Source organism: Cryptotermes secundus, unplaced genomic scaffold (assembly GCF_002891405.2).
Source record: "Cryptotermes secundus unplaced genomic scaffold, Csec_1.0 scaffold1441, whole genome shotgun sequence".
In the NCBI taxonomy this organism is placed as follows: Eukaryota; Metazoa; Arthropoda; class Insecta; order Blattodea; family Kalotermitidae; genus Cryptotermes; species Cryptotermes secundus.
Window position 1 is genome coordinate 310,332 of NW_019734987.1, and position 23,749 is coordinate 334,080.

Genomic DNA, 23,749 nt, shown 5'->3' on the forward strand with positions numbered 1-23,749 from the left:
GGACCAGTGGAGAGCTCTTGTGAACACGGCAATGAACCTTCGGGTTCCATAAAATACTGGGAAATTCTTGAGTAGTTGCAGAATTAACGGCTTCTCAAGAAGGACTCATCAGCTCCGTGAGTGAGTGAGTGAGTGATAGATTGATTGACTGATTACTTTTACCAAATGGGGGTTAAATATGGACAGTTCGCGAACATTTATGAGTCATATAAATTTCAAATGTGGAAGACACATTAAAGTCAATTAAACAGCGATTATTTCCTTGAACAGCATTAAGCGTTTAGTCTTTGTAAATGGAGGTTGCTTTCTGTGAGGTGGGAACAGAATTTTCAAATATTATGTGCACAAACTTTGGATGTTAAATGGTCAATAGATCTCTGCCGCTTTTACGAATAAATAATATGAAAGTTAAATCTCAGGGTTTCACATCTGTGACTACGAAAAGTTCTGTCGCCGACGTTTCGGAGGAACATACTGGAAGCCTTACAGAATATTTGACTTGCCCTTCGATTCTGAAGATGGAGGCAATCTGCTGATCCGAAACGTCGCTGAACTTCAGAGCACTACACTCCGGTTACATCCTAGAAGAGAGTACTCATAATAAATACGAACGTTATCTTTGCGGTTGGAAAAATAAATTGTAAACGGAAGAGGAAAATAAACGGTGGACGATTATCTGCACTGAAACATCCTCGCACCTGAATGAATGTTATATTTCCTGTCTTCCTATACAAAAGTACTAAGCAGGAAAATCTTTTAAGACCACAGGTGCCAACTTAGCAATGTCAAATAGCTACAGACCAATACTGACAGTACATGAAACATACTTTGTTATCTTTAGCCAGTTTTTTGTGTTTCCCTTTCCTTGAAACACGGATGTGTGAATAGCTTTGTTAGTTTTAAATGGAAATAGAGGANGCAGGATATTTGACTTGCCCTTCGATTCTGAAGATGGAGGCAATCTGCTGCTCCGAAACGTCGCTGAACTTCAGAGCACTACATCCGGTTACATCCCAGAAGAGAGTACTCATAATAAATACGCACGTTATCTTTGCGGTTGGAAAAATAAATTGTAAACGGAAGAGGAAAATAAACAGTGGACGATTATCTTCACTGAAACATCCTCGCACCTGAATGATTGTTATATTTCCTGTCTTCCTATACAAAAGTACTAAGCAGGAACATCTTTTAAGACCACAGGTGCCAACTTAGCAATGTTAAATGGCTACAGACCAATACTGACAGTACATGAAACATACTTTGTTATCTTTAGCCAGTTTTTTGTGTTTCCCTTTCCTTGAAACACGGATGTGTGAATAGCTTTGTTAGTTTTAAATGGAAATAGAGGAAAGACTAAGTATTGTGGCATATGAAATTAATACACAGTACGGGCAGGCGGTAGCGTAGTTGGTTGAGGCACTATGCTACAAGCCGGAAGGTCGCGGGTTCAAGTCCTGATGAGGTCATTGCATTTTTTTTTTCAATTTACCTAATCCTTCCAGCCGCACTATGGCCCTGGGGTCGACTCAACCTCTAACAGAAATGAGTACCAGGAATATTCTTGGTGGTAAATGGCGGCCGGCGCGTAGGGCTGACAACCTTGCCGCCATCTATGAGCCGACTGTCTAGAAAATGTGGTAGTTTCGACGTCTCACAACCCTATGGGCATCCACGGGCTGTTATAGGGATACTTTTACTTTACTTTTTTACTGGCACAATAAATGTTTCAGCACCAAGGATGTGAATGTTTTCAACATCGAGTTTCCTCAAGAAAAGCTGTGCTTGGATAGGCCTGTTAGAGCCTTTTGATACAACTTTTCACATTTCTTGACTGAGCAGATTGGTTCAAACGGTAACACCTGTGACTTGTATCAGGAGATGCTCTCAATTCGAATCTCTGATGAAAACCGACCATCCTGACTGCGGGATTTCGTGGTATTCCTTTAGTCCCTCCATGTAAATGCTGTGATTTTACTTTAAATTAGGCTATGACCACTTCCACATCCTTTCCGATTCATTACTCACTATCATCCAGGTCTATTGTCTGTGTTACGGACAGCGTCGTTAATTAAATCACAAATAATAAAATAATTCAAACTTTTCTTTGTGTGCACGTAGCAAAATAATTTATGATGGCAGAGCACCCGAACATACCCCATAAATGTAAAAAAGGTAAAAATGTAAAGCTATCCCTGTAACCGACCGCCTCTGTGGTCTAATGGTCAGAGTTCCTGGTTACAGATCCAGAGATCCGGGTTCGAATCCCGGCGCTATCAGATTTTCTGTGAAGTAGTGTGTCTGGAACGGAGTCAACTCAGCCTCGTGAGAACAACTGAGGAGCTATTTCTAGGAAATAGCGGTACCGGTCTAGAAAACCGAAATTAACGGCCGTGGGGATTCGATGCACTGACCACGTGACACCCTCTATCCGCAAAATTTGGCCCTAACTTCGCCGACAAGCGGAGGTCGCTCAGTCGGTATAGTTCGCTTGCGGGCTAAAACCATGGAGTTTGTTTTGTTTGTGTCCCTGTAACAGGCCATGAAGGTCCATAGCGTTCTGAGACATCGAGGCTCGACACATTTTCTAGACAATCGGGTCACGCGCCAGCCGCCCTTTACCCCCCAGGAAGATTCCTGGTACTCATTTCTGTTTGAGACTGAATAGACCCCAGGGCCATATTGCGGCTGGAAGGATTAGGCGAATTGAAAAAATCCATCTCATCGGGAATCGAACCTGCGACCTTCCGGCTTGTAGCATAGTGCCTCAACCAACTACGTTACCGCGTGCCCCCTACCTCATAAACATAGAAATAACAATTATGAACGCTGAACGGTGGGAACGAAGCTCATAGGAAAATCCAGCCGAAGGCACGTTCCAGNTGACACCCTCTATCCGCAAAATTTGGCCCTAACTTCGCCGACAAGCGGCGGTCGCTCAGTCGGTATAGTTCGCTTGCGGGCTAAAACCATGGAGTTTGTTTTGTTTGTGTCCCTGTAACAGGCCATGAAGGTCCATAGCGTTCTGAGACATCGAGGCTCGACACATTTTCTAGACAATCGGGTCACGCGCCAGCCGCCCTTTACCCCCCAGGAAGATTCCTGGTACTCATTTCTGTTTGAGACTGAATAGACCCCAGGGCCATATTGCGGCTGGAAGGATTAGGCGAATTGAAAAAATCCATCTCATCGGGAATCGAACCTGCGACCTTCCGGCTTGTAGCATAGTGCCTCAACCAACTACGTTACCGCGTGCCCCCTACCTCATAAACATAGAAATAACAATTATGAACGCTGAACGGTGGGAACGAAGCTCATAGGAAAATCCAGCCGAAGGCACGTTCCAGATGAAATCGTTGTGAAGTCCGTGACCTTGTAATACCTCTGCTTGTCTTCAGTAACCACAGGCTTTTCTAACTCTTAGTGACAATACGTTAATAGAGAAAACATACAATCTTAGGGACTAATAAAATCACTGAACACACTCACACATTGGAAACAATCATTCGCGGTGACATGTTCATTTTCGTGTAAGAGGAGACAGAACAACACAGGGTCAAACGACAGGAGATCGATTCTCGACAAGGGCAGGGATCTCTCTTCGTCATCTCCTGCAGATAGGCTCTGAAGCGCATATTCCGTAACTACGGGAAGGCGGCCGGAGCATAAATCTGACCACCTCCAGCTAGTGCCGAGGGAGTTTATGTATGCCCGGAGCATCACTCTCCTCCCACCATACGTGTTTATGGCTTTTTTTCTTAATTCGCTTAGTAGGGGGTGGAGTCCAACTGGGTCCACTCGACANTAATAAACGTAGAAATTAACAATTATGAACGCTGAACTGTGGGAACGAAGCTCATAGGAAAATCCAGCCGAAGGCACGTTCCAGATGAAATCGTTGTGAAGTCCGTGACCTTGTAATACCTCTGCTTGTCTTCAGTAACCACAGGCTTTTCTAACTCTTAGTGACAATACGTTAATAGAGAAAACATACAATCTTAGGGACTAATAAAATCACTGAACACACTCACACATTGGAAACAATCATTCGCGGTGACATGTTCATTTTCGTGTAAGAGGAGACAGAACAACACAGGGTCGAACGACAGGAGATCGATTCTTGACAAGGGCCGGGATCTCTCTCTTCGTCATCTCCTGCAGATAGGCTCTGAAGCCCATAGTCCGTAACTACCGTCAGGCGGCCGGAGCATACATCTGACCACCTCCAGCTAGTGCCGAGGGAGTTTATGTATGCTCAGAGCATCACTCTTCCCACCATACATGTTTATGGCTTTTTTTCTTAATTCGCTTAGTAGGGGGTGGAGTCCAACTGGGTCCACTCGACACGGCGGCCACTTATTGGCCTACTGTAGCCTGCCCCGGTGATTATTATGATGGAGAAATTGGTGGAATGAAGACTGGCAGAGGAAACCGAAGTACTCGGAGAAAACTCGCCCCAGCGCCACTTTGTCCACCACAAATCCCACTTGACGAGACACCGGGCCGCCGCAGTGGGAAGCCAGCGACTTAACCGCTTGAGCTATGGCGCGGCCTTTGTGTTCATGTCTCGGTGCTTTAACTGAACACAGGGCCAACTTTACCCGTTTTGGTGCGTAACAAAAGCAGCAGAAATGTGTCCGTTTCGTCATGCCTTTGTCCGAGTGTAACAACTCGAGACCCACTGAATGGCTTTTAATTTGATATTGGGAGGGGGGATTTAATACAATTTGTCGACATATTAAAATCTAGGTTAAAATCGGATAACAATTGCAGACACTTAAGACTTAAGTGAATTTATGCGCTTATCTCAAGCGTAAGTCGTGAAACTCGTGTCTGAGCGAAATCTGTTTCTAAGTTACAGAAAAATATAAAACAAACAAAAAACCTCATTTGCTTTAGTCCGCAAGCGAACTATACCGACCGAGCGACCGCCGCTTGTCGGCGAAGTTAGTGCTAACTTTTGCGGGTAGAGCGTGTCGAGTGGTCAGCACAACGGTTCCCCGGCCGTTAATCTCGGTTTTCTAGACCGGAGCCGCTATTTCCTTGAATAGCTCCTGAACTATCCTCACGAGGCCGAGTAGACCCCGTTCCAGACCCACTACTTCTCAGAAAATCTGGTAGCGCCGGGAGTCGGACCCGGACCTCTGAATCTGTAGGCAAGAACTCTGGAACGTATTATGGTTACTGTACTTGTGAGTCACTGGGCAGGTTGGTGTAGTGACAACGCTGTAGACAAGTATTCGAATCCCGGGCCGGGACTCTACCTATTTTCATGGCTTTTCTAGTCCCTAGAGTAAATGACAGGATATTACTTCAGTGAGGCCCCGACCTCTTCCTTCCATATCCCTTCTAATCCATTATTAATCACTCATCCGACGTTATGTAGTCTCGATATTGACAGTGTCGCTAAATAAGCAACGGAAGATGTGTAAGTCCTGCAGTTTTCAAGGTAACTTGTTATACTGTGTATACATATATAGGCATCCACGCAAATGTGACTAATACCTCAGTGACTAGCAAAAGTCAGATCTGTATGATGAGTCTGATTCATTGTGGTATGTTACGACAGGAACCCTAAAATCGATACCAAACAAGGCCACTGCACGCGTTACAGATTTGGAAGTTTCGTAAGCTGACTCGGCTACTTTATTTCAGTCGATGTAAAGAAAAAACAAAAACCATTCCATGTCACGGCAGATAACACAAAGAATGGTACCCAAAATGTAATTACCAATATCTCGTTTTAGTAGATATTTTAATGCGTGTTGCTAATTTAGTATTGCTCATGGCAGGGAGGACCCGCCTCTGTGGTCTAGTGGTCAGAGTTCCTGCCTATTTCTGAGAAATAGTGGGTCTGGAACGGGGTCCACTAAGCCTCGTTAGGAGCTATTTCAAGGAAACAGCGGCTCCGGTCTAGAAAACCGAGATTAACGGCTGTGGGGAACCGTTGCGCTGACCATCCGGTTGAAGATAGGGCTAATGAACTCTTGGGTTTCATCAAAAGCGGCGAATATTTGGCCAAAACAATTGGCTTCTCAGAAAGGACTCTGAAATTTGTTACGTGAAAATGAAATTATGCAGGTTCAAAGCACTTTTCACGTAACATGAATTAGCGGTCTTGAAGTCAAAAGCAGACCTGACGAATATGCCATACAGTGTAAGCTGTTTTCAGTGGAGTTGTTGACCCGTTATCAGGTTAGCGGTTAAAGTTCATGCAACCGTAACTTGTCTACATCTTCAACGTGGCTTTTCCCGTTGCCAGGAGGAAGGAGATGCTTGTGAATGAGTGTTGTACGCAGACCCTACTCACAGTTGCAGTAACATTTCTTGATAATGTTGGACCTCATGCCCGAGGTCACAAAGGGCATGCGAGTGTCTTCAGCCTCTTATCTCTCTTTCAGACAACAAAGCTGAAAGTTTCACGTGATTAAATCGCATGTCTACCATATTTAATTAACTTTTATATAGTTTTTGTAACGGGGCACGCGGTAGCGTAGTTGGTTGAGGCAGTATGCTACAAGCCGGAAGGTCGCGGGTTCAAGTCCCGATGAGGTCATTGTTTTTTTTTTTCAGGTGACCAAATCCTTCCAGCCGCACTATGGCCCTGGGGTCGACTCAGCCTCTAGAAATGAGTACGAGGAATTTTCTTTGGGGTAAAGGGTGGCCGGCGCGTAGGGCTGACAACCTTGCCGCCATCTATCAGCCGATTGTCTAGAAAATGTGGGAACCTCGACGTCTCACAAACCCATGGGCCTTCATGGCCTGTTACAGGGACAGCTTTACCTTTCTTTTTTTTTTCTTTTTACTTTTTATAGTTTCTGTAACAGACGTTCTTGTAATGTGAGAGCATTTCTGTGGTGTCACGGAACAGTAGGATTGCATATAGGATATTAGTGAGAAAGCCAGAAGGAAAGAGATAACTGGTAAGAATATTAAAATGGATTTGGTGGCGCCGGGAATCGAACCACTAGACCACAGAGGCGGTCCGAATTAGCACTTTCTGATGGAAATATTCGGTTCTATTCGTTTTGAATTTAACTCTAATAGTTGTCGTATTTGGGACCAAGGTGACTTAGGAGGGGTAACGGTTCTGATTTGGAAGGTGACTGTTTCGAATCTCGGCCAGAACACCTACTATCCTGACAGGTTTTTCGTAGTTTTCCTCATTCCTTCCAAACAAATGCCTGGATAGTACCATAAATTACGGTACGTCGTTTGTTCCACATCCTTTGTAGCTCACTGTTGACCCTCATCCAATCTTTCGACAACATGCAGACAATGACAGCTCCGATGAATAGACTACAAGCTACAACAAGAAGTTCTGGGAAGAAGTAATCGCTCACTTTCCTTTGATACGATACTAACCGCATTGAAAATGACACCTCGAACAGTTACTCTATTGTTTCGTGCGTGTTCGTTACATCGGTAGCGTCCTTACGAAGCCGTTGCCTAGCACGACAGGGGGACACACATACAGGAACACAGACTGATGTGAGGGATTTATGAAGTTCGCCGTTGAGATGGGCTCCTGTACCATGATATATATGTGTGTGTGTGTCAGGCATTCAAAAGTTTGGGGGANGCGTGTACATCTGTAATCTGTAATCTGTAATGAGTGACGTGCTGTGTATACACATCTGCAGCCCTTCTTCACGGAGGAATGTCTTGCCCTTGAATGTCGCCACGTTTTCCGCCTTGTGGCATCCGGACTTCTGCGATGGACTAAAATAAATCTTCACTAAAATCTTACGTAGCAGCCATGGTAAAGTTGTCCCTATGCTTAAGTAATTAAGCACTACGCAATGTAGACGTATGGGGGAGTGGATGCACAGATCCACGTTATCTTGACCTCGGCACTAGCTGGAGGTGAGTGGCCAGCTTCACGCCCCAGGGAAAGAGCCCCAGTACCCACCGGATAGGAGGCAGGATGCAACTCAGAGTCGGTCTGGACGCTATCGAGAAGAGAAAAATTTTACCCTGCCGGGAATCGAACCGGCCGTCCAGTTAGTAGACCGTCGCTATACCGACTCAGCTAAAGACTGTGAGCGTGCTTCTAAATATTGGGTTACACATCAGATTTGCGCAGATCCGGCATGTAAGAATTCCACAGAAATTAAAGTAAGGCCTTGAACTCTTGCAGTATTATGTACGACGAGGCCTTGTAATCGTGGACTCGGGGGAAAAACAGGCAGCCGAGTGGAAAGTTGATGCGACTCAGAGACAGGAATAATGAATGCCTGTGATTCATTATCGTCACTATCATTGTCCTAATTATTGTGTGACGTGTCAGCTCAATATAAACAAGTCTTTTTTTCCCCCATTGGCACTATAGCCCCAGTGGGCCTAGGCCTACCTCCATGAACTTCTCAGTTCACAAACAAGTCTTTACTTGTAGGATTTGGAGTTCTCATAGCGGTCATCACTAAAGTTCTTCTGGTTTGTAACGCCGTCTCTTTCGGCAGAAGCTGCAAGAAACAGGGGCCAAGCAAAGGCCCACCGATTTCTTGCTTTATTTACCTTTCGGCCATGAAGATACAGGCGATATGTTCTTCCGAAATGTGAGGCTGTCTCCGAATTACACGGTATTACAACCCAGAAGACTGCACTCTTCAAGGGCACCGCAGTGCGTCGGGGTATAACTTAAGTGACAGAGGAAACGTGCCAAAAGCCAGATTCATGATAGCATGTTTTCTTGCCGAGATTTGAACAAATAATCTCCCCGATATAAATTAGACGCGATATCTCGAAGCGAATGTCTTAGATTGCATCATACTTCATGTTTTGAAACATGTGACTATGTAGCACTAACTGGATACACACTGAAGGCAGTCTGAATCAGCTTGTTCAACACAACCAATTCAATGCACACCTGTCTGTGAGAAAATACAATTATGAAAGTGTAGTTCCTCAAGCTTGGGACAGAAGAAATCTCTTTAGCTGTCTTCCTTTGGTCAGATGATGTGACAGCAAGGTCAGAGCATCCAGTAATTCTTATTGTTGACACTACTTTCCAAGGCTAATTCAATATCTCGACCTGTCTGTTACAATAAAGCTTTATATGTATTTTTCTTCCTACAGCAAAACAGTCGGTCTGTATTGCATCATGTTAGTTAATGAACAGCTCATGCAAACAGCAGCATTTCGTTTAATGCTGCTACAATCTCAGGCAGTCATTATAAAATATTTTTAACATTCATATTAATTAAAAAAATAAGCAGTTAAAAGTAGAAAGAAATAACGAAACAAATACGAATTCAAATTTGAAAAGTAAATGTGTCTTACATAACATTTAAAAGTCTGAAACAGCATGAAACAAATAAAATCTAAAAGTTTGTGATGATGGTAAATTGTTACAATTATTATTTTGNTGAAACAACTTTATATAGACAATGCAATGTTCAGTTATGTTAAAATTGCAATGTAATTCCATATGATGGGGATATTTTGAGAATGAATGTTTTATACTTGTCTATAAATTCCTTTGTGTAACAAAAGCACATTAACTACACGGGTCAGTCGTTCTTGAGAAGCTAGTGGTCGTTCAGCTAGTTAGGAAAATCCTCGCCTTTTATGAAACCCGAAGATTCATTACCATATTCACAGAGGTCCGCCTCAGGTTCCTCTGTTTTGCCAGTTTAAACCTGTCCACACCATCTAATTTCTTCAAATCCTTTTTAGTATTATCCTCTCATCTACGAGCGCTTCCCAAGTGGTCTTTTCCCTTCAGGTTTTGAGACTAGAAACTTGCATTCATTTCACATCCTCCCATGCATTCTACATGCCCCGCCCGTGTCATATATTAGAAGGAATATGGGGACACCGGAGGGCACGCAGTAGCATAGTTGGTTGAGGCACTATGCTACAAGCCGGAAGGTCGCGGGTTCGAGTCCCGATGAGGTGGATTTTTTTCAATTGACCTAATCCTTCTAGCCGCACTATGACCCTGGGGTCTACTCAGCCTCTAACAGAAATGAGTACCACGAATCTTCCTGGGGGTAAAGGGCGGCCGGTGCATAAGGTTGACAACCTCACCGTCATGTGTGAGCGAACTGTCTAGAAAATGTGGGAGCCTCGACGTCTCACAACCGTATGGGCCTCCATAGCTTGTTACAGGGACACCGAAAACAAATTCATACATGAAACTGCCTGGATAGCGCATCAGAAGTACACAGGCCACAGATCTGGACGTTGTACAGGAAGAAATTTTATTACAAGGTCTCAGTTCAAAACGTCATCCTACAGTAGTACCCTAAATTAAAAACGCCTGAATCACAAAAGTTTAAGATAACTGAACAAGGTTCGCAAACAACAGAGGACTTGGAAAAAGTGGATGAGTAAGTCTTTTGATGGTGTAATATTGTGAAATACTTAATTGGGGGGGGGGTTGCAATCCTCTTGCATGTCGTTGCGCAATACTTAGGCCCTGGCTGTTTTATCGAACACTACGAAGGTGTACACTCCAAAACCGGATGTAAGACAGTATAGGGTGATTCAGCTTATATCTCGTTACTCATCGAGTGTTCATAACACACCGTCCTTCACACTCGAACCCAAAACTCTTTGTTTGCATTAGGCCCACAGAGCCCGTCCAATTACGATTGGTATAATTAATTTTGTTTTTAGAATATTTAATGACACTATGTCTATATGTAATAATACAAATGCCGTCGTGAATGCAACAATTTATTTGGTTGTAGTTCTTTGTCTTTTCTTCCTCTACACTACATGTTTCGGCCGTAACTGGCCATCATCAGGTGTATTTTTCACTACGTAGCTGTCACACTGCACACAATCCAAAATCTGAAACACCAGCCTGTCAGTTTTGTTTAAAATCTCGCCCACATACGCTCGTCAATTTGATTTTAGAATTGCAATTTAAAATTTGAAACGTATTAAAGATAAGCAGCGACACACACAAAGGGAGCCTGCACAGAACAATACGCGAACGGTGCTGAAAACAAGAAATAGCCGCAGCAGCACATGTAGACACAGAGCAGGTATCCCTGAGATTTAAAACTTTAAAACTTTAAATTTTGAATTTTAAAATTTTAAATTGGAATTCTAAAATCAAATTGATGAGCGTATGTTGACGAGATTTTAAACAAAACTGACAGGCTGGTGTTTTAGATTTTGGATTGTGTGCAGTGTGACAGCTACGTAGTGAAAAATACACCTGATGATGGCCAGTTACGGCCGAAACATGTAGTGTAGAGGAAGAAAAGACAAAGAACTACAACCAAATAAATTGTTGCATTCACGACGGCATTTGTATTGTTACATATAGAAGTGTATAGTGCAACAGGATGCTTAAATATAATATAGACACTATGTCAACTGCGAGATTATGTAACGTGGAAATGAATTAGATATTAAAATCATAGAAGAAGCGACCTGTGGTCACAATGATAAATATTATAAGACATAAGGTCATTTTGCGATCTGTGATTCGATTCACGTACATCCCTAATACAGACATATTACTGATGCTCTGATCGTGAGATGAGTATTCACCTTAGTCGCCTTCAGAAATGTTCGGGGGGTTAAAGGTAAAGTCATGTCTGTACTTCATTAAATACTATACCATGAAGACATGGGGGAGTGCAGATATAGCTCCACCATTCTTGACCACAGCACTGGATGGCGGAGAATGGTCATCATCCAGCGAGGATCAGTAATGAACTTTCATTATCCTAGGTTGAACCTCATACTCTAAGCTAATTAACTTAATGGAGTTGAGCCATTTTGAGAAGCCGCCAGTCACGTAGCTATTCAAGAACTTCCAAACATTTTATGGAACCCGAAGGTTCATTACCGTGTTCACAAGAGCCCCCCACTGGTCCCTATCCCGAGCCAGATCAATCCGGTCCATACGACCCCATCCAATTCTCTAAGATCCGTTTAACATTGTCTACCCTCCTACATCTTGGTTTTCTAGTGGCCTTTTCCCACCAATCTCCTATATACAATCCGTTCTCATTCATGCTGCATGCCCTGCCCATCTCATCCTTTTTGACTTCATTATTATAATTATACTTGGAGAAGAGTACAAGTTATGAAGCTCCTCATTATGCAGTTTCCACCAACCTCCTGTCACTTCATTCGCGGGCGGGGGGATCTAGACTTCTGCCCCCCCCCCCGTTTTTTTGGGCATCTTAATTTAATAGAAGAAAATATATATAATATTCATACAAAAACATTTTTTAAATATATTATTTTTCTTTCCTGCATAGATCTTCTCTGAGGTGACAAGTAAATATGGGTTTAAATCGTTTAAACGTAAGTCTGTAAGCAAAATTTGTGGCCCCCCCCGCCCACTTCTTGAAAATGTTCCTGCTACGCGCATGGTACAAGTCCACAATGAAGTGTTTTACTGGCTGTAATGGGCGTTTTCTGGCACTCAGCTTGGTCACTTTCTCCTCCCGTGACGAATGCCCAGAGTGCAGTAACGCCAAGCCGAGAGTTCTATTTTAAAAACCGTTATCCCTAAAGTAGAACGAGATTTCTCCGATGTGAATTTCAATGTTAATTTCGAAAGCTGCACAAAAGCCAAAGGAGGGTCGGGTAGTATATCACTGCCTATTATATTATTTTCTTACGCTAAAGTTATGTAAAGTTGCCCCTGTGCATTATTAATTAAGCACCACGCCATGACGACTTATGCAGAAGTAGAGGTATAGCTCCACCGTTCTTGACCTTGGCATTAGGAGGTGAGTGATAGCTTCACGCACCGGTTGCTTTACTCCCCGTGAGAGAGCCCCAGGTATAGAAGGCTGGGTCAGTCCCAGTGCCAGTCTGAGCACGTACAGAAAAATCTCGTACCCCTGCCAAGACTCGAACCCCGGCCGTGCAACTCGCAGCCCATCAGTATATCGACTGGGGTATTCATAAGAGTTTATGAACAGCTTTAAAACATTTCAATTGTCCATCCTGTTACTGATAGAAAGGCACATAGAACGGAATATGAGACAATAGTTGGCTGAGACACTATGCTTACAAGCCGGGAGGTCGCGGGTTCGATTCCCAATAAGATCATTGGCTTTTTCAATTGACCCAATCCCTCCAGCCGCACTATGCCCCTGGAGTAGACTCACTCTGTAACAGAAATGAGTACCAGGAATTTTCTGGGGAGTAAATGGCGGCCGGCCGGCCGGCCGGCCGGCGCGTAAGGCTGACAACCTTACCGCCATCTGTGATCCGACTGTCTAGAAAATGTGGGAGACTCGACGTCTCACAACCCTATGGGCCTCCATGGAGTGTTACAGGGATAGCTTGGCGCGTAAGCCTGACCTCACAGCCATCGGTGAGCCGACTGTCTAGAAAATGTGGGATCCTCGACGTCCATGGGCCTCCACGGTCTGTTACAGGTATAACTTGGCGCGTAAGGCTGACAACCTCACCGCCATCTGTGAGCCGACTGTCTACAGAAAATGTGGGAGCCTCGACGTCTCACAACCCTATGGGCCTCCATGGCCTGTTACAGGGATAGCTTTACCTTTATGGAATAGGACATTATTTCACATGCTTATACTTGGACCGTGTTCCTCTATACTGGTACAGTGCAATAGGAATTGCTTTATAGATTATCATTCAGCATCGTGGAATTAGATTACAGAAATCAGGCTGACTCATAAACCATATCAGGTTAACTTATAATCACCACAATATCACTGTTCATATATACATACCGGGAGTGGGCTTCACAAGTTTCCAAGGAACATCTGTTTCCTGTGAGATCCGTTTCGGAAAGAGTTCATCAAGGCCATCGTTTTTGTTATCCTAAAAGAAAATATAATTTATTTCAATGTAAAACAAAGCACAAACCATACGTTACGTACTAATAATGTTGTTTGACAATGTATGTAGGAAACTGCTATGGGCGGCGTCAGGGGAAGGGACGGTAACCAGGCATCTACTCCCATTTGAATTTTTGCAGCAAATTAAAAATTGAATGAAAAAAAGGGGGAATATACAAAATACTGAAAGTTAAAAGAATTTAAAAATATTCTTTTATACTGAATTCTCCAGATTCATCAGTAAAATGGTTTTTAAAAGGCTTAAACGCAAGTTTTGTAAGCACATTTTCTGGCTGTGCTCCCACATTTCGTGGAAAATACCTGGTGACGCCCATGGAAACCACGAAACTCATTAATTTCTGAAAAGAAAATACATTGTCTACAACTACACCATCCTTTCTGTTTACTAATCATCCTGGTATGTAGTATGAGCAACAGAAATACGGCGTCAAATAAACTACGAATAGGAAGGACGTACAAAAACAAAAAGTCCGTGGCCTGTAGTCCGCAAGTGAACTACCGACCGAGCGACCGCAGCTTATCGGCGAAGTTAGTGCCAACTTTTGCGGACAGAGGGTGTCGCGTGGTCAGCGCAACGGATCTTTTTCTACAATAAAAAAAAAATCCCCACGTGACAGGCGACAGGTGACAGACACAATGGTGTCTGTTAAATGACAAATTATCATGTCCCCCAAAATCACTGCTTTTTCCTTTGTTAGTACAAGTTTCAAATCCAGTTTTGTAAGAAACGTTATCTACCGACAGGACAAAAATTAGCACTCAAGGATATTCATTTCATCTGGGATAGAAACTATTTCTGTCGAGAACAGTCAGGAAAATAATGTAAAATATAACTAGCGTAATTAGGCGCGGATAGGCAAATCTGTTGTCTAATTCACCACAAATTAATAATCTCAGTGAAGTTCCTGTTATTAGCACGTGACGACTCTAAAATGGACACACAAACATCGTATTCTTAGCCGTATTTGATACGTCTTTAAGCATAGTAGTTACATTGATCGTATGTTCTTCGTGTGCCTAATTTCACTCGTTATCACGTACAGCAGATTTTGATTACATCCATGTCACTAGTGTAATAACGTGGTATATATTTTTTCATCGTTCTTATACAGAACTTCGTACACTGAAACTTCAAATACCATACAAATAAAAGGAATTCCCAAATGAACACTTAACAGGCCGCTGCCTTAGGTTCAGGATACATGGGTTTTCACAGGAGCACGTGAATGAACTTAGATAGCATATAATATGTAGTAGGATTTATGATTTTCAGGGCGGTGAGTGTTCAGACTGTGGTGTTTTGTGTAATGTTGTAGTTAACTCTGAAGATGGAGGCAGTATGTTCCTCCGACACGTTGGTATCGACCTACAATACTATCCAGAATACAATCAGTACACCACGTAATGTTGGTCATCCTGCACTACTAATGTAACTGTGTTCTGCAGAAGCGAATTATGCCTAGAAGTAATTTGAATTTATTTTACCTGAATGAGTAGGTTATGTTCAATTATTGATCTGTCGACTTCCAGAAGTACACTGTTCTTCTTCTTGGACATGCTTTTTGCACATACATTCAAGCGGAGACCATTAAAACAACTAGTATTATTTTACCTTGTTTTGTTTGCTTCAGTAGCTTTAACGTCCAACCAGAAGAGTGCAGCACTGCAGTCAAATCGTGGAGAAATGGCGAGCGAAGACATGGATGTATTTTGCAACTCTGACTTTTGGGTAAGTTATAGTAATATCTTATTACTCGTTTATATGTGTGAAATTTTGAACGAATTTGATGCGGTACCAGAATCAAAGGCAAGAAGGCATCTAAATGGAGAGGAAGGAAGGTATATCTGAATTTCATTGTACCAAGAGGCAATGTTACATGACCCAAATCTATAACATGTGACAGTCCCATAGCACTGTTGAATGTTCCGCCTTTAACCGTTTGGCTCTCGTAGTTTCTGAGCAGACGTAACAGATTATTATTTTAAATTAAACTAAATCTTGTACAGTCTGCACTGATTTGTCATGATATTTTTTGGGGTTTCTCTGTTTTTACCTGCGTATATTGGGATTACCCTAAAATAGGCCACGGCTATCTTGCCTGCTTTCAGTTCTTCGCCATGCCTGACCTATTCCTACATCATTGAAAGTTATCGAACTTACTAATCATGATTACCATTGTGTATGATTATATTAAACTGGCCTTAATGGTTTTGATAAAATTGCAGTAACAGCAATTAATTCCCCTTTAATTGTTGTCCTACATCCCAGCCCTCCCCTGTAGTGTCTCATTTCGTGCGAAATATGTATAACTCATGTAGCTTTTCCCCGTTCGCTTTGGTTCACGTAGACAAATAAATTGACGTTATAAACAATATATAATTTTGCTTTGAAGATACACGCTGTCACGGTATAGAAATTTCGGCGGCCCTTAGTATATTAATACAACACAAGCCGGAGGGACAGTTTTAATAAATTTAGTTATTGTAATATAATTTAGTAATTTGATAGATATGCCGCATTTGCACACGTTGTGTTACATGTTGTATTATTTGCTAGTAGGAGTGTACGTGTACCGGTGAAATTAGGTTTATCATGGCAAATTTAATAAGAGGTCGCGAGGCCTCAAGCTTTCACATCCCAATGTTTTAAGCGATGTAAAAATAGTGATTAAGTTTTTTTTTTTTTTTTTTTTTACAATTTCATGGGCCGCCTTTTATCTCTAAGAAATGTTAATTTACATGTGGTTGTGTTAGGGAAAGAATTTAGTATATGCGCGGGTATGTGGAACGACACAAATGCATTGCTTGCAACAGAGACACAAGGACACCACGAGGAGCGATGTCTCCTCCCAATTTGTTTGCGATTATTACATTTGTGCGTGCGTATTGTTTTCCATCATTCCAACCTGACGAGATGCAGTTGGACGTCTGTTATCTTCCGAATTTTACAAAAGAATGTTCTGTTTGACTCTCCACTGATTTTTATTTCTCAATATTTGGAGGCTTCCCCTGATGTTAAAACTCAAAGCTGCAGCTTATTTCTGGTACACATAAATTGGAATTGGTAGTTATATGTGTACATACAGGGTAATTCATCACTTTATGCAGCGCTTTTCGAACTTGCATTATGGTGTGCCCTCAACCTAGCAAAGATTTAGTCGTCCTGCCATTTCCTGACTTCGTGTGTGCGTGCGTTCGCACAAAGAACATATTTTCTTCAGTTTTCATGTTTAAAACCAGCTCTTTCAGGTCTTCATAAATTCATATTTATCATTTAGAAGTCTTCTGACATGTTGAGGATTAGAGTTGGCTCGGTTTTACTGTATAACTTCAATGAAATAGCTTGTACCTCCCGCCATAGCCATCTGGTTGCACCCTCCATCCAGTGGGAGCTGCTGGCTTGATGGGCTTGATGGCATGACTTTAAGGATCCCACAGCCTGAGGTTATTCCCAATTAGAAACGTCATATAAACGTTGGACATATTGTCAACCTTTACGGAGGAATGGATGTTCGAAGTTCAACAGTGGTTTGGGTGTATATCGCGGCAATTCAATGTTAGCGCTTCCATCGGTGCATTCGCCAGAAATTTCAAAATTTCATAAATGAAAAAAAAAGTTTTAAGTATTTGAAAATGTTCGATGTTTATATATTTTCGATCATTTTATCTGTTCTTTTTTATTAAAAAGCTTGAAGTTTTCGGAAGATTTCATATTTGTGATACTTACGAACTTCCTAAATTTCCGATCTTTTTATTTTTAAATATTATGCATTTTCAGATTTGTGAAGTACCAATATGTACAATTGTTAGAGGGTTTTAATATCGCAAATATTTTAAAATTGTCATTTCCTTTTTAGAATTTCCCCATATTTACAGATTCTTTTTCTAAACACTGATATTTTATACTTTTTTTATAAATTTTCATATTTTTATGGCTTCGAGGAACTTCATTTGTCGAAACGCAGAAATTTTATTTTATTTGTTTTTTAATTTCGAAAAATGTTTGATGTTCTCCCACTAATATGTCATGCTGCCAACATGAAATTACTGTAACTTACATCCAAACCATTCTTGAATATCAAATATCCATAGCTCTGTCACTGTTGAGAATTGAACCTATACATGCTTACCTGACAATTCTGACAGCGAATGACCACAGTTACACGCTCCTGAAGTTAAGATATTAAGTTGTGAATCATCCTGTATATACGTGCATCCGTAGTTGAGTGATCAGCATGCTAGCATATTATTCAGAAGTCCTCTGTTCGTTCCCAACCATTTCTACTAATATAAAAATAAGATGTAAAATTCTGTTAGTGTAATGACAACTGATCGTCTGATAATGGGAGTACAACCAACTTTCAATATGTCACATATATCAAGTATAACTGGAACAAAGTACAATCATATAAAATGAAAAAAAAACATATGAAAGTATATTGTCACGTATATGAGTGACAGTAGACGGGGTTTGGATCGGTAATCGGATTTATTGACCACTTTTAACACAACTCATGACTGCACTTTACAAATCACTGCCACACACAGACTGGTGTTCTCAGTCTGTTACAGTCTCCACTAGCCGTTGCCTGACAACAGCTTTAACGGCCCAGAGCTATCTCCGTGCCTCAGCTACCAGCGTCTGACAGCAACGACTTGCAACGACTGAACTGCAGCAGACCTCTAACTGACAGCTCAGTAACCACCTCACTTCACTCTACTGTACTCAGCTGCACTGCACTCACTAACTGAACTGTCAAAGTCAGAGTTACTTTACGACTGGCGGTTTAGCGTCATATCTGTTCGTCTTGGCACCGAGTCCCTTGAGACTCACGACCAGAGTCTTTTTTTATCTTCAACTGAACCGTTGCGGTCATAGTCCTTATGTAACGTCCTGTCTGACGAGAAGATGGGTTTGTCTCTTACGAATATGCTTGGCCTTTCCTCAAGTCTACCTATCAACAAATCGCATGTTGAAAAATCTTCCCTTTGCACTATATACAAGCCCATTTTCAGTACAGGCTTTGCAAAGCAGATCATGCCGGTCTTACGTATCTTATGCTACAACGGCAGCTTTTTCCTTTTATTGCTAGTGGGGTGGGACTAAGTCCCTTGTACTGCGGCCACTTCTGGCCTATTGTACCGGCCCCAGATGATAGGTGAGGGTGATTGTGGAGCATTTGGTGGAATGAAGATTGGCAGGGGAGCGGAAGTACTCGGAGAAAACTTGCCCCACCGCCACTTTGTCCACCACATATCCCACTTGACCAGACCCGGGATCGAACCCGGGCCGCCGCGGTGAGAAGCCAGCGATTAACCGCTTGAGCTATGGCGCGGCCTCAACGGCAGCTTAGTCACTTGAACGGTCGCAACCTGGCGGCCACTTGGTAAAGTAGTCCATAGCGATCAGGGGATATCGGTTTCCTTGGTCGCTTCGTGGGAGGAGCCCTGCTATATCAATGGTTGGTCCCAACGTGATATTGATGCATTTGGCGCCGATTCTTTGTTCGGGGGCTGCCACTATTAATCAACATTGTTCATTGTTTGGAGCCAGTAGTACCTTTTCCGGACCTAATTGAGGGTCTTGTTGACACCCAAGTGACCCCTTGACGATCCACCATGTAGTTCGGTCAACACGTCGTTTACTCTGTTCCGAAGGAGAATTATGTGAGCTATCTTTGATTGTCTGTCGGAGGATTCCCAGTGGCGCTCTAATATGTCAGTGATTTCCATTGGGCCCAGTGGCTTTTGTACGTGGGGCTGCGGTTGGCGATGTCCGGCTCCTGCTTCCGTCAGAATGTCCCTATGTTTTTATCGTTGTGTTCGCATCGCAGAGCGCCTGCATCCCAGCCGACTGTGGCTACATGTGTAATTGCTCATGTCTGCCTGGCGTCCGCCTGCGCCTTGACTTTGTGGCAATGCGTACACTCTTATCGGCATGGTCGTTGCGAAAGGGCATCGGCATTATTGTGTTTTCGACCTTGACGGTGCTCGGAAGTGAAATTATACTCTTGTATTCGTCCCTCGAGGTTCTTCAAGCTCATGAGCCAGGTTAATGCAGAGTGGTCGGTGCGCAGGTGGAACAGTACTGCCTGTAGAGGTATGGAAATGTTCCAGTATCCTTACTATTGCAAGTAGTTCCCGTCGGGTGACGCTGTCATTACTCTTGGCCTTGTTCAGCGTGTTACTATAGTAGGCTGTCACACTCTTCTGTTCCTCCTGTGCTTGGGAGAGCAATCCTCAAATCCCGATGTGGCTTGCGCCTATGTCAACGAAGAATCTCCCTCTTGGCTGCTGGTAAGCAATAACAGGGGCTGTACAGAGGGCCTCCTTTAGTGTATGAAAGGTGGTCTTCACGTCTGGAGTCCATTTGGATGCTTGTTTCTCCAGCGTGAGTTTGGGCACTGGGTTCGCGATGTTGGTGAAACCGGAAATGAGCTGTCTGTAATATGGACATGTGCCGAGGAAGATACTAATTTCATGATTATTCTTCAGGGTTGGGCATTCTTGTATGGCTTTCAGTTTTAGGGGTTTGGCGGTTATCCCCTCAGGTGACACAATATGCCTGAGGTACTGTACTTCTGAAAGAGCTGGCACTTCTCCGGTTGGGGCTTCAGGCAGGCTTCTCGGAACCGCTGGAACACTTTCCGCATGTTTAGCAGGTGCTCTTGGAGCATGCGGCCAATCACGATCACGTCGCCCTGTTACACGAGACATAACTTGTAAGTGAGGCCTCTTACAACGGTCTCCATTAACCTCTAAAATGGTGCTGGAGCATTCATGTTATGGGTGAGATTCATATGCTGCTGTAGGATATCAAAGTGGTCCTAAGTAAAGCGTATCTCTCGACGAGCATTTTCCTGCAGCTTTTCTATATTTTTTTCATCCAGTCTGTCTCACCTACCCATCATGAACTTGGTCGAGTCATATAGCCTTGAAATGGACCCAGATGCCACTTGCAGCACCTCTTCTGTTGTTGCATGAGTCACTGTGTATGTGACTTGTTCCTCTGCTGCTTGTACACTGACCATTACCTAGCAAGGGGTCTACATGCTACAACATGTTAAATGCAAGTCTGCTTTTAGTTTATTTTCTTTATCATATTCTTGCTTGGGTATGGTTAGGCCCTCTGGCACTTCTTACAAACTGTTTAAATGTACAAGTGGCATTGATAAATGTGTCACTCAACCTTAACTCTTTATCGTTACTGTTGAAAATAATCAAAAAAGCATATCTTCTTGAAACAGCTGTTCCACAATGAAAAAATAATGAAGAGACAGGGAAACGTGCTTAATTACCAAAAACAGTTCTATTGGTTAAAGGTGCACTTTCCTATTACCAGTAATAATGCACAAACCAAAACATGCTCTGACTTGATGAGATCTTTGACATCACAGGAACAAAGTTCAGTTAGAGCCCTGTTAATGGCAGAATTAGACATACAGGGAGTATGGCGGGGAATTTATTGAGGAGCAGACTACTAAACTTTATACCAGGGGTTGACAACCTGTGGCACACGTGCCTTAATTTAAATTCGGCTAATATGTACATAAGAAAAGCGCTGTAACAGTGGGATGAAGGCTCTGAAATTATACAATTTTTGGCTACCATAGCAATCATTTGTCGAGTGTTGACATATTGCATGAACATACGTAAGTTTTTAGTAGGTCACAGATGAGTGAGCACCCATTTGTTTTACCCTGTTGCGTTCTGTTGTTTGAGTACTGATAAACTTTTTATGTGGATGTGCAAAGTGTTATGTGCTATATAAAGGGGACAGTTTACAGTTGACTTATGTTATTCATGAGAGATTGCGTTAAATGTCATCCTTTTTTTTTATTGCTAGTGGAGTGGGACTAAGTCCCCTGTACTACAGCCACTTCTGGCCTATTGTACCAGCCCCACATGACAGGTGAGGGTGATTGTGGAGCAATTGCTGGAATGAAGATTGGCAGGGGAAACCGAAGTACTCGGAGAAAACCTGCCCCAGCGCCACTTTGTCCACCACAAATCCCACTTGACCAGACCCCGGGCCGCCACAGTGGGAAGACAGCGACTAACTGCTTGAGCTATGGTGCGGCCAAATGTCATCCTTAATGCATCATTTGATAATACATAGGACTTCAGAGTTGTAAGGAAGAAAGCAAGGGAAGTTTAAAAGTATATACTTGTATAACAAATGATCAGACTTCATGTTTTCAGTGGGTGTTACAGTAATAATTATTTACGGAACATAATATAAGGAAATGAATGCTTGGACCAAAAGAAATTCATTCTGACATATACAGGACTCCCAAGATGTTTCAATACTGAATAATTTAAAAATATAGAGCTATATGGTAAGTCCTTTGTAGATCTTAGGCCTGTTGCTCTTGAATTGGTGTAGTTGTTCATCTGGTTATGGTCAGGAACACAGAAGCCTTAGATATCTAAGTTGATGGGGTTATTGCGGAGTATGAATTAAATTAATTGCCATTTGATGACTCACTCCATGCAGCAAAAACCTTAGGAAGCCGAGTTACTCAAGACATTTCCTGTTCTTTATTGAATGCATAGATTCCTTATCTTAATGCATAAGTTTGTTTTAACTTAACCCCATGGAGCTGAGTCCATGTTAAGCAATTAGTTGCTCAGCCACTCAAGTGTTCTTAGTGTTTTATGGAACCTGAGGCTTTGTTACTGTGTTCACAAGAACCTGCCACTAGCCCCTATCTTGAGCCGGATGAAACCAGTCCACACTGCCTTCTCCAATTTTTTGTAGCTTTCCTTATTTTGAGAAAATGAAAGTAGGCTTGTGAGGTCACAGTGCTTTCTGTGTGTCTGTGAATCCCCCCCCAATCAACTTTTGAATATCTTAACCAGTCTCTTTGAAACTTGGTATGTATAAAATGGCATCTGTGTCCACCTCAGCGATGTGCCCCAAAAATCTCCCCCATCAGTCTGGGTGTCTGGATGTGTATCCCCCTATTATTGCTAAGCATTGGCTCAGTAGGAATGTTGCCACAGCAAGGAATGCATGCAACACTAGAATTGTTGGACACATTGTTTTCTATGTGAGCTGTGTTGTATTGAAGGGAAGTAGGCGCTTAGTTCTTCCCACTACTTCTTGTTTAAGTTAAATTTTAATCCCTTCTATCCTCAGGTCTCCTAAGTGGTCCCTTTCCAAAACTTTGTGCACATACATCTGTCCAGTTCATGGTACAGTGTCTGCCAATCTCATCCTCTTTGATTTGATCATTCTAGTAATAAGTGGTGAGAGTTACAGATTACATATTTGTTTTACTTTCAGAATTCCAATGAAACATGGTATACTGAAAACCCAGAGCTGTCGCCATGTTTCCAGAATACAGTATTGGTATGGGTGCCATGTCTCTTTCTGTGGGCTTTTGCACCCCTGGAGACGTACTACATCATTCACAGCAAGACAAGGAATATACCTTGGAACTGGTTGAATATCACCAAACTTGTAAGTTTTGAGGATTAGATTTCTGCTGTTTTTTATTCCTTCCTTTGTAAGGTAAAGTGAAGGTGAAGTTGTCCCTATGCTTAATTAAGTACCATAAAAGGTAAAGCTGTCTCTGTAATGGGCCGTGAAGGCACAAAGGGTTGTGAAACATCAGGGCCATAGTGCAGATGGATGGATTAGGTAAATTGAAAAGAATCCACTTCATTGGGAATCATATCCATCATTTTGGCTTGTAGCATAGTGCCTCAACCAGCTATGCTATCGCGTGTCCCAGTTAAGCACCATAGCATGAAGTTGTAGGGAGACTAGAGGTAGTGCACTCAGGATTACTGGGTTGTTGGATTTTGTGCATTATTTGTTATTCTAATAAACACAATACTGCATGATGGACAAAGTCCCAAAACCCAGTAATTCTGAAAGATATACTCCATTGTCAGAACACTGCAGAATCTGCCTGGAGTTATAGCTTTCA

General features: G+C 42.5%; 2 protein-coding genes across 2 annotated transcripts in view; one reads left to right on the forward strand and one right to left on the reverse strand.

The window, feature by feature from the left end:
* LOC111869172 (PIH1 domain-containing protein 1) overlaps positions 1-15,447 on the reverse strand; it is a 27,943-nt gene extending 12,496 nt beyond the window's left edge. Inside the window, exons 1-2 of the mRNA XM_023860445.2 lie at positions 15,297-15,447; positions 13,683-13,773 (exon numbers count right to left, since the gene is read on the reverse strand). Coding sequence (XP_023716213.1) covers positions 13,683-13,773; positions 15,297-15,368 — 163 coding nt within the window. The 5' untranslated portion in view covers positions 15,369-15,447. The remainder of the gene's footprint in view (positions 1-13,682; positions 13,774-15,296) is intronic.
* LOC111869170 (multidrug resistance-associated protein 1) overlaps positions 1-23,749 on the forward strand; it is a 151,260-nt gene that overhangs the window by 39,045 nt on the left and 88,466 nt on the right. The window contains exons 2-3 of the mRNA XM_033753308.1: positions 15,446-15,540; positions 23,101-23,277. Coding sequence (XP_033609199.1) covers positions 15,446-15,540; positions 23,101-23,277 — 272 coding nt within the window. The remainder of the gene's footprint in view (positions 1-15,445; positions 15,541-23,100; positions 23,278-23,749) is intronic.